At 43.6% G+C, this 20,510-nt stretch overlaps 1 protein-coding gene across 3 annotated transcripts in view; it reads right to left on the reverse strand.

The window, feature by feature from the left end:
* The window catches only part of myo9aa (myosin IXAa), a 298,687-nt gene that overhangs the window by 25,944 nt on the left and 252,233 nt on the right, over nt 1-20,510 (reverse strand). For 2 of the 3 annotated variants that reach the window (XM_078199938.1, XM_078199937.1), the window contains 8 exons: nt 19,156-19,258; nt 18,138-18,350; nt 9,439-9,545; nt 7,820-8,028; nt 5,548-5,777; nt 3,954-4,070; nt 3,465-3,653; nt 2,229-2,276 (listed from right to left, as the gene is read on the reverse strand). In XM_078199938.1, the coding sequence (XP_078056064.1) occupies nt 2,229-2,276; nt 3,465-3,653; nt 3,954-4,070; nt 5,548-5,777; nt 7,820-8,028; nt 9,439-9,545; nt 18,138-18,350; nt 19,156-19,258 (1,216 nt within the window). The remainder of the gene's footprint in view (nt 1-2,228; nt 2,277-3,464; nt 3,654-3,953; nt 4,071-5,547; nt 5,778-7,819; nt 8,029-9,438; nt 9,546-18,137; nt 18,351-19,155; nt 19,259-20,510) is intronic. The other variant, XM_078199939.1, reaches the window with a different exon arrangement.

Below are 20,510 nucleotides of genomic sequence, written 5' to 3' on the forward strand. Positions count from 1 at the left end.
TCTAACACTTTTCCTCAGAAAGAAATTATTTGAAAATAATTCCGAGAAGTGTAAGGGACTTAATATTGACAGCTGCTGCGAACGACAAAGCACTAAGAACACCTGCTGGCTCGGGTTGTTAAATCAAGGCACAAATCCTTTTTGAAAGCAAGCGAATTACTCCACATTGTTGCCCTATAGACAATGCCAAAAGAAAGCTTTTCATATTGGCTACAACGTGACTGTAGAACAAGTAGAATGCGCTAAACTATTCTTGATGAATCACAACTGGCTGAACAACAGAAGGTATATTTTTAATTCATTTACAGGATCTGGACGTCACTGACTAGGCCAGCATTTATTGCTCATCCCTAAGTGCACTTAAGGTAGCGTGTGAGCTGCCTTCTTGAACCGCTGCAGTCCCCGAGGTGCACGTACACTCTCAGTGCTGTCAGGAGGGAGTTCCAGGATTTTGACTACTGAACACGAGTACGTGCCACGACACACGCAGGTTGCGTCAACAATTCCCAAGGCAACAACCAAATAAACTTCACATATGAAGAACTAGAAGTGACAAATGCAAGACAGGTGGAAAACTAGGTAGTAACAGCCCTAAGAAAACCGGCAAACAAGGTCGAACTTCAATTAAACCCATCTGAGCTGGTGATAGTTTCTGTCTGTTTTAACGCACTCAAACAAGTCTGTCTCAGAAATAATTAGTATTTTGTGAGCTAGTCAAATCAACAATTCCCTGTGTTATTAAGCAAACATGTTACAAAAGATAGTATGAACGTCCTTGGGAACAGGAATTATCGCGCAGCACATGGTCAATTGTGCCAATGCTAGATGTCAGTCTGGAAATTGGGATTGAATACAGGAATGAGATAGAGAACCTGGTGAACTGGTACGGCGACAATAATCTCTCCCTCAATGTTAACAAAACGAAGGAGATTGTCATCGACTTCAGGAAGCGTAAAGGAGAACATGCCCCTGTCTGCATCAAATGGGACGAAGTAGAAAGCTTCAGGTTTTTAGGTGTCCAGATCACCAACAACCTGTCCTGGTTGCCCCCATGCCGACACTATAGTTAAGAAAGCCCACCAACGCCTCTACTTTCTCAGAAGACTAAGGAAATTTGGCATGTCAGCTACGACTCTCACCAACTTTTACAGATGCACCATAGAAACATTCTTTCTGGTTGTATCACAGCTTGGTATGGGCTCCTGCTCTGTCCAAGACCGCAACGATCTACAAAAGGTCGTGAATGTAGCCCAAACCATCACGCAAACCAGCCTCCCATCCATTGACTCTGTCTACACTTCTCACTGCCTCGGCAAAGCAGCCAGCATAATTAAGGACCTCAGGCACCCCGGACATTCTCTCTTCCACCTTCTTCCTTCGGGAAAAAGATACAAAAGTCTGAGGTCACGTACCAATCGACTCAAGAACAGCTTCTTCCCTGCTGCCGTCAGACTTTTGAATGGACTTACCTTGCATTCAGTTGATCTTTCTCTACACCCTAGCTATGACTTTAACACTACATTCTGCACTCTCTCATTTCCTTCTCTATGAATGGCATGTTTTGTCTACATAGCGCGCAAGAAACAATACTTTTCACTGTATGCTAATACATGAGACAATAATAAATCAAATCAAAAAAATTAGACAGTATTCTCAAAACAGGAATGTAATCATAAATATCATAAACAATGTTTACTGTAGTTAGGGTCACTGCAGCCTGGGAATATTAGAAATTTGAAGCTATTATTAGCATTTCTGATTACTCTAAAGTACCTAAATATTTTAGCTATGTCCTATTGGGCTGAAAGGGCCAAATGGTTTAAAGAAAGCACAGACAAGAGGTAGGGCCCTGGATTTACATGGAAATATACTTGACATTTTGAAAATAGCACCATCAATCAAATGACATTCTCTCATGGTTTTGATGCTTGTGTGAAATTTCCTTTCTACTTGCGATCATTCTAGCTCCCTGGAGCTGCTGCAGTTTTTGATTTTACTCTTTGGGAACTAAGTCCATTGGTAAGGTAAGATAATACAAAAAAGTAACAAGACCGAGACTGGGACCCCACACGTTCTGAGAGAACTCCCCACGAAATAATTTCAGGTGCCTGAACCAAGTGCCTGGAAGAGGACAGCTGGCTCAGGTTAGAAATGGGTGCAGTTGGAGCACGCTAACACGAGGACTTTGCCCAAAATAACAAAAATCAAGACAATATTTCAATACTCACAATGTCGGTTTCCTTTTTCCGTCTCTTCTTTCTCTCGATTTTTTGCACCTGAGAAACAAAGTTAAAAGTTGAAGTGAGTGAACATGTGTGTACACGCATGCTGCCACACCTCAGTTTCCAAGCAACAGGTGCCAGGAAAAGACACAAGCTAGATTGTACAACTGAACACGTACTGTACTGATAGAATTAATAAATCTGATCAATCTGGGGCTGTCCATCACTCATTTTTCACCAATGTTCTCTGCTTCGTGAGAGGCTGAGCTTCTGCCATTTGGTTTCACAGTCGCCGGCAGTCATCCAACGCGCAGCAGGTATTTAACACACAGCCAGCCCAGACAGTGAGTGTCGACAGACCAGACAGCTATGGCGAGAATGCCAAATGAGTTGAAACCTGCCCTCAAACAATTTTGATAGGAGGGGCCAGGAGATAGCAATCAGGAGCAGGATTTCTGGATGATTTCCCCCCCCCCCCTGCACACACTAACACCATTCCAGTTGTTGTCAGCTAACTCAGCACAAACCTACAACGGAAGCTGGGACTCTCTATCGAATTGGTGACTATACCAATTAGGTCATCGGGGGAATGTATTTCTGATTCGAGCGTCTTCACCAATTTTCCCACGCTGTTCCCAACTTATGTCACTCCTTTTGAAGATCGTTAAGTCTGCTAAACTCCTTACCTTCTTCAGTCCTCCCTACCCATGGTCATTTGAAATCAAGGTTTGGTGTCATCTCATCATTACTTCTTGGTTTACCTCACTTTCTGTATTAGCTATTTCAATCCTTATGTTGCCCCTACATTTTAAATATTGGATTCTCACCGAAAGGTTTCTTTTATTATCTCATGGATCATGGCGTCACTGCCTAGGCCAGCATTTTAATTGTCCATCCTTAATTGCTCTTGAAAAGGTGATGACAGACTGTTCGCTTGACCCACTGCAGTCCATGTGGTGTAGGTAATGCACTTCGGGAGGGAGCTCCTGGATTTTGATCCAGTGACAGTGAAGGAATGGTGATATCGCTCCAAGTCAGGTGTATGAGTGTCTCTCAAAAAGAGACATTTGTTCAGCATCGGGGCTGACTTTTTAAACCATAGAAACATAGAAGATCGGAGCAGGAGGAGGCCATTCGGCCCTTTGCGCCTGCTCCGCCATTCATTGTGATCATGGCTGATCATCCACCTCAATAGCCTAATCCTGCTTTCTCCCCATAACCGTTGACCCATAAACTTCTCACCTTTCCAGTGCTGCTCTCCTGAATTTTGTATTCCATCATAAACTCATCCAAGAACACCTTAAAGGTATTGACCCACACTTTGACAGGTGACTCATTCCAATCCCGTTGCTCTTGCCTCATTGTCTTCTCCAGAATCTGCTCAAACAGTGCATACAGATCTTTGTACCGGATGCTCTTCCCATTGTCCATCTGTAAAAGAAATGGCGTTACAACTGGTCAAAAGACAATATCGTACAGTTTGAGCTTGACAGAATCAATCTTACATATTATGCAAGCAAGTTAGCAACAAATTGCTCCAGCCTAGAAAAGTGATAAATTATGATCAGCTTGGACAACCTATTTTTCATGAAATAGAAATTTATCAGTAGGGATTAGGGCAATTATACAGAATCAGAACTATTGTGCAACTTACTGCTACAAATGCTTCACTGGACTGCCCATCCCATACAACAAATGTAAAGACCCTGTCCAGTCACAAGCTGCACTCACCGCTAAAGCAGCTGAGTAAGAATTAAAGATATTTAAACGGAATTCCTTCAGCGATTTCTTGAAAACAACATCCACAAATGTATCATTCTTGCTGTCATCGGTTTCCAGATCAGTTATCTGAAAAGGCAGTGCAAAAAGAAAATATCCCTTTTAAGTATGAATGCAAGAATTGGTTAATATATCAACACACACTTTTGGTTAAAATATTTTTTGTGAATTTTGAGAACATACAAAATAGGAGTAGAAGCAGTCCATTCAGCTCCTCGAGCCTGCTCTGACATTCAATAAGATCACGGCTGATCTTTGTGTTTCGAATTTCACATCCCATCTCTCCCCAATGACTGGATAAAAGCAAATTACTGCGGTTGCTGGAATCTTAAACCAAAGGAGAAAATGCTGGAAAATCTCAGCACGTCTGGCAGCATCTGTAAGGAGAGAAAAGAGCTGACGTTTCGAGTCCAGATAACCCTTTGTCAAAGCTTTGACATCTAGACCCGAAACATCAGCTCTTTTCTCTCCTTACAGACGCTGCCAGACCCGCTGAGATTTTCCAGCATTTTCTCTTTTGGTTTCCCCAAATAACCATTGATTCCCTTGCCGAACAAGAATCTACCTACCACCACCTTAAAAAAATATTCACTGACCCATTCTCCACCACCTTCTGAGGCAGCGAGCTCCAAAGTCTCACAATCCTCAGAAAAAAAAAATTCTCCTCATCTTTATCCGAAAAGGGCGATCCCTAATTTTAAAAGTGCCAGCTAGTTCTGGACTCACCCACAAGAGGAAACATCCTTCCCATGCCCACCTTGTCCGGACCATTCAGGATCTTATATGCTTCAGTCAAGTCACCCCTCACTCTTCTAAACTCCAGCGGAAGCAAGCTCACTCCGTCCAACATTTTCTCATAGGACAACCCACTCATCCCAGGATTCATTCCAGTAAACCGACCCTGAACCACCTCCAATGCATCCACCATCCAGGGGAATTTCACAGCAACGTCATTGCAGTGCTAATGTAAGCCTTACTTGTGACTAATAAACACACACATTCTTCCTTAAATAAGGAGACAAAACTGCACACTGTATTCAAGGTGTGGTGTCAACAATGCCCTGCGTAACTGAAGCATGACATCCCTACTTTATGTTCAATACCTCTCGTAATAAATGATAACCTTCTTAATTACCTGATGTACCTGTACAAGGAGGACACCTGGGATACAAATGGAATAAATTTACACTCGAGTATTGGTATTAAAGACTGTCACATCAGTACAGCAATTAGCTGCAACACAAATATTTTTCCATTTTCCCTAAACAACATACTTCCAACCTCAGAAGGCTGTATTTTGCTCCAGCAGTGCAAACCTTTCCCATTCCAAACCAACGTCCACCCAGTCAGAACGTGGGTGTGATTGTCCAAAACCTGGGCCCTACTCTGTAGTTAATGAAAGGTCACATTGCATCAGTTTGATGTGGATGCAAATCTGTTGTCAGGTCATTTCACAACTTACTGCACCACCCAGTCACCTGATAATCCATTTTACTGCTTTGTCCGTGGGACCTGAAACTTGATGATTGTGTAGTTTCACACGTACCTTCTTCTGCAGGAATTCGTTCATACACTTGAAATCATTGGCACTGGTAATGATCTGTAACGCATCGTGCTGCCACTGTATGGGCTCCAGACCCACGTTGCTAATTTTCACACTCCTCCTTCGCTTTACCTTTGGTGAGGGCTCTTTATTCTCCTTAAACTCTTTCCCTCGCTCTAGTCCTAAGTCAGGACTCCTGGGAGGAGTCAGGTTATGAGGGAAAGAATCTTGACCTGAGGGGGAACAGAGAAGTCCGTCATTAACAGATCAATCTTCTGAGGGAGAGGGGGGAGAGGGAGGGGAGAGGGAGGGGAGAGGGAGGGGAGGGGAGGGGAGGGGAGGGGAGGGGAGGGGAGGGGAGAGGGAGGGGAGGGGAGGGGAAAGGGAGGGGAGGGGAGAGGGAGGGGAGGGGAGAGGGAGGGGAGGGGAGAGGGAGGGGAGGGGAGGGGAGGGGAGGAGGAGCGAGAGAATGTATTCATTATCATTTTTTTCCTCACTAAACAACACTTCAAGGCAGTGGTACTCAGCATTTATGGCAAGCTTCTGCCCTGTTTTGGGAAGTGGGTTTGTACCTGCAATTCCGTGCACAATGAGTTTTCAATTTCAATCGTGTGACTTTGGAGACGTTGCCAAGTGGAGGCCAAGTAGAGAAAGAAAAAGTTGCGAGACGTACAGTTTATTAAATAGTTCTACTTCAGTAGAATGCTTTCATTTGCTGCAATCCGCATTCCAATATCATCGAATTACAATGACTAGATTATCCTCTGCAATCAAGTTAGGGCACTAGTGCCTGAGCATGCAAATTCTAAGTTGAAATGAGCAGCAAAGATTTTACTAGGTTAATGGTGCCTAAAGGCAACGGAATGAAAGATATTACAGGGAATCCGAAACGCAGCTGAATGCTGAGTGAGTTGGGAGTGCGAAAAGGATGAGCTTGATGATGTGTGTAATAAGTCTTCGGACGCAGAAGTCCCTTCACCAAAATCCATTTATTTACAAACTCTAACAGCAGTACACAGAGTGCTCGCAGTCAGCAGTCTACCTCTGGGGGTGCCAGAGGAACTGACACTCCCGGTTAAGTTCAAGGCAAAGACTCCCTGATTGGCCCATCAATTGGATCCTTAATCAGGGAGCTCATACTCCTATAGGCCAACCTCAATGGCTCATTGAAGTCATTACAATCAGTGGCATTTTTCTTGCCTTACATTTTTTCATATATGCTCTCTCGGTGTTCCTACACTTATCATTCCAATAAAGAAGGGGAAAAGAATCAATTGGGTTTGGTACACTAAACTTTAAAAAAATGGAGTCAAATTTAAATGAAAGCAGTCAGAAAGATGAGCTTCAGGTCCACGATGTAATCTAGGTCATGGACTGACGTAATCTCAGGTCCTCACTATCCGGCTCTCAAAGCCGAAGCAAACTAGCCCTTTTTGTCCTTCTAGTTCTTATTCACCAGTTTGTTCTGTTTGAACTTTCTGATCCTTTGAAGTTTGTAAAAGACTACTTTTAACCACTTTTGCCTCATTGCAGGTAATTCCTAAACAAGAACAGGGTTAGTTAGTCTCTTCAGCCTGAAAAATATGCAAGCTGAGGAAATACTGATTCAGATTTCATATACAGTATGTGGTTCCATGGTATGAACATATGCAGCTGGAGTTAGGAAAAGCTTCAATTCCTTGATCTTGGCTTATAATCTGCAGCATAGGAGGCAATGTCTTAAGTGAGATGTTAAATATCCACTTGTTCCAATGATTCAATTGGATATTTAGCTCCTATAGTACTATTCAAAGAGGGGAAGGGGTTTGTCCCATATCCTGGCCTATATTGTTTCCAACAATACAAATTAGATGCTGTTTATCTCATCCCTATTTGTGAGATTTTACAGTGCACAAATGACTTCTATGATTACCAACAACACGGTAGCACTGCTGTCTCACAGCACCAGGGACCCGGGTTCGATTCCCGGCTTGGGTCACTGTCTGTGTGGAGTTTGCATTTTCTCCCCGTGTGTCTGCGTGGGTTTCCTCCGGGTGCTCTGGTTTCCTCCCCCTCGTGCTGGTTAGGTGCATTGACCCAAACAGGTGCTGGAATGTGGCGACTAGGGGAATTTCACAATAACTTCATTGCAGTGTTAATGTAAGCTTTACTTTTGACTAATAAATAAACTTTGAAGACCATATTCCAAAGTAATTCACTGTAGGCAAAGAATGGTCTCTGAAATAAGCATCAGATAAATTCAAAATCATTCAAAAGGTAATTGTTTGCTGTTTACCTTTGAATGCACCATCCTTTCCTTCGGTCAGTGATAGACTGAGTGAGGTCTCACTAGGTTTGAGCTCTCTCTTCCACAGTTGCCCCTGTACATCCTGATCCATACCGAGTTCCTGGAGCTCTGACTGAGGTGCCAGCTTGTCTCGAGTGAGCTTCTTTTCGCCTTGTTTTCTATTTCCCCAGAACCTCATGCGACCCTTTGAAGGAGTTCTATGGAAAGAAATTAAAGTCAGTTAAGAGCATAAAATGTAGGAACAGGAGTAGGCTGTTTGGCCCGCAAGCCTGCCCCAGCATTCAATAGGATCATGGCCGATCCATATACCTCACGTCCACTTTCCTGCCATTTCCCCGTAACACGTTCATTCTGACTTGAAGTCATTAAAACTGTAAATCGGAATTATTTATTCTCATCCAGAATTTCCAGCTTCCAACTAGCTTCTATTTCCCAGTTTCTGATTAGAAAAAACAGTGTGTCTGCGGCGCGAACACAGGGAGCACCCCAGTGATTGAACCCTGTTAACCTTTTTCGTAGGCACTTTTATATTGCAGCATTGCAAGTGACAGTAGGTGGAAAAGTCTCTCTCCATTAAACGTACCCTGGGTTTTGAACCATTTGGAAAACGATTATCAGTGAAATAAACAGAGGGAGCCGGTTCTCATTTACAGTCAAGCAATTGACCTTCTAAATTAAACTGGTATCTGGTTGGGAACCAAGAAACATAGCGGGTGCAGAACTCTCTCTCCATAGACAGAAACAGAAACATAAAGGAATCTTATGATTTGATGCGAAGTTCTGGGCTTTTTTGAAACGCAACAGAATACTTATTATGCAGTTAGAGTAGCAGCAAGTTTCAAAATGCATGCTTGCAAATTTAAAACGTAGCACATACTATTCACAGTGGTTAGCGCTGCTGCTTCACAGCGCCAGGGACCCGGGTTCGATTCCCGACTTGGGTCACTGTCTGTGCAGAGACTGCACGTTCTCCCCGTGTCTGCGTGGGTTTCCTCCGGGTGCTCCGGTTTCCTCCCACAGTCTGAAAGACGTGCTAATTAGGTACATTGACCCAAAAAGGCGCCGGAGTGTGGCGACCAGGGGAATTTCACAGTAACTTCATTTGCGCGTTAATGTAAGCCTTATTTGTGACGAATAAATAAACTTTAAACTTTACCTTAAAACATACTTACTTATTATTATTAACATTACTGTTAGAGCCATTAGTTTCTAACACAAATTAATTATTGTGGCTGCAGTCTGAACATAGATATGGTAGCGCACAATATCTGGTCATTATTTTAACACAAGTGCATGCACTTGATGTCAATGTTTGGTGCAGGGGAGAGGGGTGGCTATGAGGAGGCGATGCAACTCTGTCACCTCACTCAGATTGTTGCTTTCCTAACTGAGCCTAGGCAGCAAGTTACACTCTCAGTCTATTCAAATCCCATCAGCGTCCAACACACACAGATAAACACTTTACAGCGTGGGTCGCTGTATAAGAGACAAGCTGCAGGAACTCTTGCTAATTGTCCTGGTCTTCAGCACACCCATTGTACTCACACTAGCTGTGTAGCACCCCCAGCGCTGCTCAGTTAAGATCAGAAGGTCTGATCTCTCATTACCTGCCATCTGGAATATTACTCTCCTGAACAGTGTCCAATCTGCCCAGTTCATCTTGAGACTGTGCCTTGTGCAGTTTCCTTTGGTCTTCGTTTCGTGTAGACTGCATCTGCAAGATAAAGTTTAAGCTAGCACCGTCAAGGTCATCACCAAGCCCTGCCTACCTATTGAACTGATGGCTCACTGAGAACAGAACCCACTTCTGGTAAACTAACTACGAATAGCTTGAACAGCCAACAAAACCATGAGGAAATGGTGTTCAACTGCATTGCCATTATATAAGTTGCGTCACGCCAACTGGATAAATTTACATTCAAATCCATCTTGCCAACTGAAATAAAAGTAATTGAGTTGTAATTCGATCATAGGTAACATTTTCAACAACGACTGTTCAATTGCATCGCTGAAACATCGTTCTATGAAAAGGAAGGATTAAAGATAGCGCAAGGCAGACATTAGAGCAGGCTTATCCAACATGTGGCCCGTGGATAATGGCACCTGAAGCCATTCTACGTGGCCTCGGAGCCACTGTTCAAAATGCCAGTTTTATCACCCTTCTTTCTCACTTCCATTTTTCCACTTCTCCTTTGCAGCTGTCCTTCTCGCCTCCTCCCACCCCCACCCCCCTCCCACAACCACCTTTCAGGGCAACTGCCATAATCCTCAGGCAGCTCCTCAACCATCTGTACCTCTGTTCTGCCATTCACACATTCTGATCACTTCATGGACACTTTTAGCATCTTTCTCAGCCTTCTTCATCCCCATTATTCATTCCCTTTATCCAATTACAACCCACCCCCCCACCCTCATTAGTATAAATCTCTACTGATTTTCTTTGCTCTTCGCTCTGACGAAGGGTCATCTAGACTCGAAACGTTGGCTCTATTCTCTCTCCACAGATGCTGTCAGATCTACTGAGATTTTCCAGCATTTTCTGTTTGTGAGCCGGGAAACCAACTCTGCATGAGCGCAGGCTGCCAATGCTCCAAGTGTCCAGTACAGGACAAGAATGAACTAGCTCATCCACTCTGCCAGGCTGTGCGGGTTCAGACGCTCTCACTAACCACGACAAACCTAGTAGAATACATGGCTCTCAGTAGCAATGGTGTAAGGTCGTGCCTCATAGCCCCACTCTGTGGTGGAGTGGTTACTGTGCCTTTAACCATCCACATAGAGATCAATGCTGTGTGGAATGGGTGGTGGTGGGGGGAATGGGCTCAGACGCAGAGGTCACCAGCAACCTCTGAAAATGCAATGCCTGTCTGAACCTTGCATGTGGAGGGAAATCTCAAAGAATCTTGAGTCTCTGGCGACATTAATTATGCAGTTACGGGCTTCCTGATGTCCACGACCCTTCTGAGCAACTAGCAGAGCATTAATGCCATGCCACACAATCTCTAAGTGTGGAAGAATGAGAAATGAATATCAAATTGCTATGTACAAATGGATGGAACAAATAATTCCCCGCAAACTCATATTTTCTGTTGTACTTGTGCAGGATAAGTTGAGGCACAGCCAGTGAGTGTGCCGGGCAACAGGCATCTGTGAGGTCAGAGTCTGGTGACAGGACTTTGGAATCAGCCTTCCAACTGATGGTAGACAGTCAGCAAGAGATAGGGAAACATCAGGCAGACGTTTTGGTGGCCTTCAACAGGATGGTACGTGAGTCGGAGGCGTCCGTCCACCTGCAGGCTGAAGTGGTGCCAACCTGCGCACGCATCAAGGTCTCCATGGGGAGCTGGCAGACTCCATAGAGATCCTGCCAGCGATGCACGTGGACTTGAATTCCACCATAATAGCCATGGAGGGAACTTCTGCAATTGGGATACAAGAGGGGAATGAGGCACCTCTACTTCCCTCCAGGTGCCCCTTCCCCTCAAGGACTCAGGCCAGGGCCTTTAGGCACCCAATGGGAGGAGGGGAAGCTGGACATTGCTTGGACATCCACTGAGGAATCTAAAGTTGTCTGGCCCTGCCAAATTCAATCTGCCTGTGACCCCTTCAACCTCGTGCTCTGTCACTAGAGGGAGATTAGCTGGCCCACAGGAGGACAGCCTCTCCGGAGGACCACCAAAGTCACGCAAGGCAAAGGGCCAACAGTCAGCAGGGTGCCTCCACCCTTGCTGGAGACAGCAGGAGAGCAGCAAGAAGGAGCAGGTGAAGGAAAATCAGGAAATATTGATCACAACTGATTGTCACAATTAGGGAACTTGTGTAAATATAATCTGTTTCATTTCAATAAGATCTGCTCTCTTGTTTCAGTGTGATGTCTAAGACTTGCCAAACGCTACCTCCCTGCTTCTCCAGAGGACGACCGACTCCCTGAATGTATCAGCAGTGAGTCAAGGATATGTATCGGGGCCTTGTGAGCCACATGCAAACATTCTCCCGTGCATGCTGAGCCATCAGTTAATCAAACTTTCACACGTGCCAGGTGCCTAGCATTGTCAATTCTCCCTGCTGGAGTTCTCTTTCAGTTATCCAGTTCAGCTGAGCTGCATCTCCACCCACCCACTGACCCTATTCCTATGCAGCATCTTGGGATCTCCGCCCACTGGTGAGCACTGCTGCCTCACAGCGCCAAGGACCCGGGTTCGATTCGCAGCACGGTGGCACAGTGGTTAGCACTGCTGCCTCACAGCACCAGGGACCCGAGTTCGATTCCCGGCTCGGTTCACTGTCTGTGCGGAATCTGCACGTTCTCCCCATGTCTGTGTGGGTTTCCTCCCACAGTCTGAAAGACGTGCTGGTTCGGTGCATTGGCTGTGCTAAATTCTCCCCCAGTGTACCCGAACAGGTGCCGGAATGTGGCGACTGGGGGATTTTCACAGTAACTTCATCGCAGTGTTACTGTAAGCCTACTTGTGACTAATAAATCAACGTTACTTTTTATTTTACTTAATTTCGACCAAACCAGCAACAGTGGTATTCACATTCTTTATGAACTCTGGCACCGTATCCCCTCCCCCAGTCACTCACACCCTTTCCTCCCTTGATCCCACTGTCATTTCACACTGGTACGAAACCGATTTTTGGACCTCCCACTGAATTCTCCCTTCCCGCCCATCACTGAACCCGCCAACGGGGCATTGGAGAATTCATCCCAACGTCTTAGACATGCACGCGATAGATAAAAGATCAATCACATTGCAAGCCATAAAGGACATCTTTCTCTTTACGCGAATTTACTGTGCACAAAATAGCTACCATTGCTGCCCGCTTCACAGTCACTATGTTGGAAGGCAATACATTGATATATCAATTGTTTTGAGATACAATCACTATTCGTGAGAAGTAACTGCTTTCAGATCCTTCTTTCACAATTCTATCGTCATCAAATTTGTTGATAGCAGTGACATGTCCAACGTAGGTATAGCCCACAAGTAGTCAATGAAATTTGGTCAAAATAAGTAAACCAGCTAACGAATTATACGTAGGACTTAATGTTGAAAAATTATATTGACGCATCAAATATGCATACATTGCTGATTTCATCCAGTCAGCACAAGACTCTGGTCAAGAAAATTACTTAAGCATCGACAATCACCATAAGATGATGCAGCTATAAATTAAAAGCAGTTCTTTTAATCATTTGCAACTTGTAACATGTAAAATAAGAGTGCGTAGCTTTCGGTAGCTTTCCTTCCAAAGGACATCACTGCACCGGATAGAATCAGAAAAGTGAAATTAAGGTGAACACAGTGCATAGACAATTAACAATGCATGACAAACAGGTAGAAAATTCCTGATTCCTTCTTTCACCTGTTGAGTTAACAGAACTTATCCACTGGTCCTTTATGTAGAACTCATATGGTTAATTTCTGAAGGATACTTGTGGAATTTTAACAATTGTTCTTTCAGAGAGCACTTTAATCGATCTCTACACATACTGTAGATTCTCAAGTCAGTTGTTCATATTTGCAATGTGCTCACAACCTTCATCCATTGACGTATTTGCAGAATTATTTTCACGTCATTAATTTCTTTGCTGCCATAAGCTACTACTCCTCAATGTAATAATCTGCACAGGCCTGTACCAGTTCCAAGAACTATTGTGCCATCAAACCCTTAGCAGCAAAGCCTCCACCTCGCTCGGAGCGCTTGTTCTTCTCACATTTAGTTACATTGCATGCTGAGAAAAGCCATCTTATTCTCAAATGTTCCACATTGTTATTCTTCATCAGATGCAGTTGGAATGATTGAGAAAGCTTCACAATTAAGTTACGAAAGAAGGCAGCTAGGGAAATGTTTAAAACCCTTACAGAATCAAAGGCAGGTTTGGTCACGGATGGAAGACAAGCTATGGTTAAACTACACATTCCTTTCGACAAAGCATGAGAATAGCCCATTCCAAGAAATACTGCAGTGCTGAAACTGAAAGCTCTGCTAACTTACTCGAAAAGAAAAATAACTCACTTTTCCTTTTCTTGAGTATAGACTTTTCCATTTTTTCCCTCTTTTACAGTATAAATATTTTAAATCCTTTTACTAACTGGAAAAAGAATCAAGGATTGGCAGTTGAGACCATGATTGCCTAAGTTGCCTGGTCACCCTATTATAGAAAGGATGTTATTAAAATAGAAAGAGTGCAGAAGAGATTTACTAGGATGTTACCAGGACTTGGTGGTTTGAGTTATAAGGAGAGGCTGGATAGACTGGGACTTTTTTCTCTGGAGGGTAGAAGGCTGAGGGATGATCTTATAGAGGTCTATAAAATAATGAGGGGAATAGATCAGCTAGATAGTCAATATCTTTTCCCAAAGGTAGGGGAGTCTAAAATTAGACGGCATAAGTTTAAGGTGAGAGGGGAGAGATACAAAAGGGTCCAGAGGGGCAATTTTTTCACACAGAGGGTGGTGAGTGTTTGGAACAAGCTGCCCAAGGTAGTAGTAGAGGCGGGTACAATTTTGTCTTTAAAAAAGCATTTAGACAGTTACATGGGCAAGATGGGTATAGAGGGATATGGGCCAAATGCAGGCAATTGGGACTAGCTTAGGGGTTTAAAAAAAAAAGGGCGGCATGGACAAGTTGGGCCGACGGGCCTGTTTCCATGCTGTGAACCTCTATGACTCTAATCTGGACGTGAGAGAACAGGCTTAATGCACTGAAACGCTCCTTAAAATTCGAAGTTTGTCTCCAGTACACAAATGAATTGGCTCCAATATTGAATGTTGGGAGGAGAGAAAGTTATCGGAAAAGCATGCTGTTCCGGCGTGGTTACGACAAATCAAGCTTTTGAAAGGACTGTGCCTGTGACTTTCCCAAGTCTGCTAATGGGTCTACCTTATGTGCTTGCCGTGTTAACAGGTGAGGAAAAATCAATTTTACTAACCGCAACATAATGCAAGAAACACAATTTCCAGACCATTGGCTTTCAGGCTCCTTGCTAATGATTAAGGAATCTTGCACTGCTGCAAATGAGGCCAGCTGTCAATAGAGAGAAAATCTAAAGCTGCAAAAATGAATTTGCATCGAACAAGTTATGCAAACACATAACCAACATGTGTTAAGGTCAAAGTAAAAGTAATTTATGCATTCTGAATCTACTTTGCAGCAGAGAGGAATTAATATTTTCTAAGAATGCGCACTCAGAACTAATGAAAATATTTAACTGATGCCAACATTGAAACAAAGCACTGGTCTCCTGAGCTTATGGCCAATAATGAGTACTGAAATGCGGAAATACATCCACTGCGAGGTAGATACCTCACCCGGCACAAACAGCAATAACATGCCCAATGTATTTACAGGCCTGTTCTGAGTTAGCTGACCTTTGCATGGATGGAACAGCCACAACAGGCTTCAGTGTCCCTGTGCTGCAGAGGGAAGAGACCAGTCCAGTGGTATTTACTGGTGTGTGTACGCACGCGAATGTGCATGCACGCAAGTGTGCACCCGCACGTATGCATGCGTGTGCATCCACCAACTGCAAGTCAAAGGGCCTGCGCACAACTTCTCGCTCAGTACCATTGGTTTCTGCTGCGATTAATTTCTTCATCAGCCCCACCTCAGATAATTATTACAAGGTTTAGAATGATCTCTTGGCTGGAGCAAAGATAAGACTCAACACTTAAATTTTCAACCTTTTCTTCCCCCCAAAAGTCTCCCAGACGTGCATCCAATTTTTCATTCCACTTATACAGAAGACTCTCAGGTTGGGAAACCTCACAGACTGAACAAAGGACAAACAGTAGTCGTGACGCCCTGCACAAGTTGATGGGATGAAAGACAAAAACTGGTGCATGTACAGGCCTGCAGATGGCACTGTCTAGTTAGGATTAGCTCAAAACTGGTCCAGACACAGACTCTGTTACACAGCTATCGGGACATTAGCATTCAGCTGTCGAGAGAGAAAATCAGATTCAAATGGAAAGTCAGACTCTGGATTTGTAGCAATGAAAATCCACTGAATTTGAAGTATGAACAACACACAATAATGAATAATGTTGATCGATCATTTAACATGTAAAACCTGACGTAGATTATCCTTGATCAGTTACAGCCAGCCCCACACATTTGCAGATTACCCAACCTCTCTACACCATACAAAACAACAAACATTGTAGTTGAGATGATTGTCTACAATACCAATATTGGTGATAAGGCACCGATTGCTCAATACTATTTTAAATAAACATGGTGATTCATGAAATATAATCTTTAGTACAACCGCGACACTTTTTAAGAAATCACTTTACAACATTTGGGCTGCAAATTAAAAATGCAGCTAGGATGGAAATCATCTACACAAGAGTTTTTAGTATACAATTAACAGAGGTTCATGCAACTAAATGTTGACACTTCAAACTTATTGAAGTTAAAATTAGAATTCGCAGTACTCTTTTTTTGCCAGTTTGTAAATTGCACACCAAAATTAAACCAGCGGGGGGGGGGGAGAAAAGGCAGTGACATTTAGCCGGCAGCTAGCTACCTGCTGTGCTGTTAATAAAACCCATAAGTTAGAATACAGATTGAAATTCAGGTGTTAAAAGTGAAAGCAGGAAAACATATGTGCAAATATAAACCAAATAACGCAGTTAGCTAAGCTATGGCATGCAGTAATTTGCTAAATCAAGTCCACTATAAGTGGGAGATGAATACCGTGTTGGCTAGCACAGTCAGGGAAGTAGTAAAGGCTAGTGGAAAAGATTGGCTTAGTAATAGAATGGCCCATACACAGTCCAGAAACAGTGTGACCAGATCTCCTAGAGTTTAACAGAGGTTCCCAGTGTAGGACAGTGGTGCTCTAGGCCCCAAATATATGGTTGTTTTAAAAGGAAACACTCAAACACATTAAAAAGTACTTTACACAATACGCTGTAAATTTAATGGGGCCTGTCTTCAGTTTCCATATCCTATTTTCCTCTCCTGAGTGTGTTGTTGAGGAAAGGTTCCATGGAATTGTGGCAGTACTCCTGTGACTTACTCTATTCTTAATGAGAGTCTAGACAACCACTTACGACCCAAATTTAACCAATGAGAGTCATTGCAGTTGAGTTTTTTTTCCAACCTTGAGCTCATTTTTCAGGAAATTGAGAATTTTCAGGCAGATAATGAAGAATGTTTTTCTTTGTCCTGGATTAAGTTCCCAATCTATATTCAATTACTGCTCTAGATGAGAGGTTACAATTGACCTCAACATCCTCAACTGGCACCCATGGAACTATACTGCAGAAAGATGATGGTGGTAAAAGGGAACATGTAGAAATATTTGTATTCAAGCTTGCATCGCTGGGTTGGCAAAATCTATTGAATATAAAAGTGACTGAATCTCTGTCACTGGAATGAACTGAACAAATATTGTGCGGGTGACACTACAAGGCACGGTGGCACAGTGGTTAGCACTGCTGCTTCACAGCACCAGGTACCCGGATTCGAATCCAGCCTTGGGTGACTGTCTGTGTGGGGTTTGTACGTACTCCCCATGTCTGCATGGGTTTCTTCCAGGTGCTTGGGTTTCCTCCTGCAGTCCAAGGATTTGCAGAGGTTAGGTGAATTGGTAAATTGCCCGTTAGCGTCCCAAGATGTGTAGATTGTGGGGGTAAATACATGATGTGATGGGGACAGGGTCTGGGTGGGATGCTCCATTGGAGAGTCAGTGCAGACTTAATGGGCCGAACGGCCTCCTTCTGCATTCTCGGGATTCAAAGTTATGGAGGTGGCACAGAAATTGATAAAATGGCCCCAGCACACAAGGCATCTGGTAGAGAAACCCGGTCACTACTGGTCATTTGGTCATTGAATCCAATGATCTCTATCTAATAAAATGACAGGAAGTCATTATTTAAAAAACCCTTACTCCATAGTTACAATACAGCTAGCAGGGAAATGCATATTATGCGTTAATTAGCTAATAGGCTAAAGCATTGGTTACATTTTAAGTACTGCCATTGTCAATATTTCATACAACTTATTTACTACACAAGGAACAATTTGGATAAGCTTTATTGGAGTAAGGAGGGTATCTCTCTCTATGGTCCTTTTTTTAAAAAAAAAACAGCCACCAAACCCACTGTGGAAAGGATGCAGTAATTTACAGAAAGGTACTGTGCTTGTGCATTGAGTGTTACCTTCTAAAATCTGAAAGGCAGGGGAGGTTAAGCAGTTCCAGATGTCAGTATCGCTTTCTACCCCACATTAAGGGTTAGCAAAGAGATGCTCCCGGATTTGACTAGCGCCCAATTGGCCATGTTTTATTTACCATTTCTGAGTCACTGTAACAGGCCTGTCTGGCACTGTCCTTGGGTCTCAGCTCAGGCCTAGGTTGGTCGGGGGAGGGAGGGGGCACAGCGGAGGGGTCATCATACTCCTCTTCCTCAGACTCTCCCTCCCCTTCCGCGTTAGAGCCTCTAGTCAAGAAATCTGAGCGGGTCCGCGCCATGCGGGCCTTCTTTTTGTGCGCTGGTCTTGGAACCTGATTGACCGAATAACACACACAAAAAAAAATCAAAACACATGTAAACTGACAGAAAAATGTCCAAATGACAGCCTGAGGCCTAAAAAAAAAGACTAAATCACACCAACAAACTATCCTCATCTACAAAAACAGAGCTAGAAAAACCAAAGCAATGATAAAAAGGAAAAACAGGAGACAGAAGTGAAGAACAAGACAGCAATATATTTAAGAGGTCAATGCTTTGTATATACTTTTAAAAAATGCATTAGGATCCTTGTGAATAGCAGCATCGTGTAGCTGTACAGGCTGGAAGATTTCAAGCTTGATTCCCAGTCTCTGCTGGATCACTGAGGCTTCTTGCCCCTGATCACGGTCCAGTGGCTCCTGCTGCAAAGTGCAAGTTTGAATGCCAGGTGAATACAAGATTGTGCTAAGATGTGACGTCCTCACAGCCAAATAAACTGCCCAGGTGGGAAAACAGCCACTTGGATAAGATACTGGAGAGCGACTGACATGTATGAAATTATAACCCCTTAAACAATTAGCGAATTCAGGAGATGGGGGAAATGAAAAATCTGATGAAAAAAATGGAAGATCGAGGTCTTTACGCTCATTTTTGCAAAGTGCAGACTCTGCTTACATGTTGCAAAGGTTAGCTGGAAGCTGTGGACTTAGTTTCCACAGCTGGATGCAGTACAAGATTTGCTTTAAACAAACCTCATTCACCACAAGCTCATGCTCTCTTTAGAAACTACTTCGCTGCTAGGCTCTGCTCACTGGATTCCTTCACAAACTGCTACAGAAACATGATTAAATTGCTTACATCAGACACTTTTAACAGTGACGTTTTCACCATCTTTTCTCTGAAAGCTTGTTCTTCTTTGGAAAGTTCCGATTTTTCCAGATTCACAGAATCCTTGTCCAGCCTGTAAAATGCGGCAATAAATAATAAGCAATATTCAACTGCATCAGTGACAGATTTTCCAAGATTTAACAACATAACTATGTCTACTAGGACTCCTCAATGACCTCTTCGGTAAATATATTGAACATTACAAAACTGAATCATATGTCCTAGAATCATATTCTGGTGTGTACCATGTGTAAGCTGCAGCAGAGTTTGGGCACTACAATCATCACTCTTATTCCTCGATTAGGTTGCGGGGGGAGCAGGGTTCCTGCTCCTGATCTTTATCTAGTGCAGTGCATCAAACTGAACACATAACTATGGAGTGGCAATGTCAAAAGGTGGCATTTTTTCACCAAGGAAATTAAACTGAAGCCTCTCTGCCCTTAAAGGCAGCTGTATCAAAGTCCCATGCCATTGGTCAAAGAACAGCAAGGCAGTTCTACTACTGGGGTGGCACAGTGGGTTAGCACGGCTGCCTCACAGCGCCAGGGACCCGGGTTCAATTCCGGCCTCAGGTCACTGTCTGTGTGGAGTTTGCACATTCTCCCCGTGTCTGCGTGGGTTTCCTCCAGGTTCTCCGGTTTCCTTCCACACTCCAAAGGTGTGCGGATTGGCCATGCTAAATTGTCCCTAGTGCCAAGGGGATTAGCAGGGTAAATATGTGGGGTTACGGGAATGGGGCCTGGGTGGGATAGTGGTCGGTGCAGACTCGATGGGCCAAATGGCCTCCTTCTGCACTGTAGGGTTTCTATGATTCTATCACTGTCCTTGCTAACATCCTTCATCAACATCAGTAACAATCAATTATCTCATCTTATTGATCATGTGCTGGTTGTGGGACCGTTTTGCTGCAGTTCCCAACATTATAATAGTGACTATACTATGCCTTAAGGACAATTAGGGATGGGCAATAAATGCTGGCTAAGCTAGTGACACCCACATCCTGTGAAAGAATAATAAAAGTACTGCATCAGCTGCAAAGTTATTTTGTACATCCTGACATCTTGAAAGGTGATTTACAACTACATTGGACAAGAAGATAATTAAGCTTAATGGTGCCACAGTTGAAAAGCCTGCCAACACTCGCTCTCAAGGCTCACACGTGAAAAATGGTCACTTTGACATGTTATCAGAGGGCTGCCCTTACAACTGAAAGAATAGGAGAACTGACTCAAATATATAACTCCAGGACAGAACTCACCTCCACATTGAAAATTCCTTCACAAGATGCCCTCCCATGTCTAGTAACTGCTAAGCCAACATCTCAC

This window comes from Mustelus asterias, chromosome 29, assembly GCF_964213995.1.
Source record: "Mustelus asterias chromosome 29, sMusAst1.hap1.1, whole genome shotgun sequence".
NCBI classification, from domain to species: domain Eukaryota; kingdom Metazoa; phylum Chordata; class Chondrichthyes; order Carcharhiniformes; family Triakidae; genus Mustelus; species Mustelus asterias.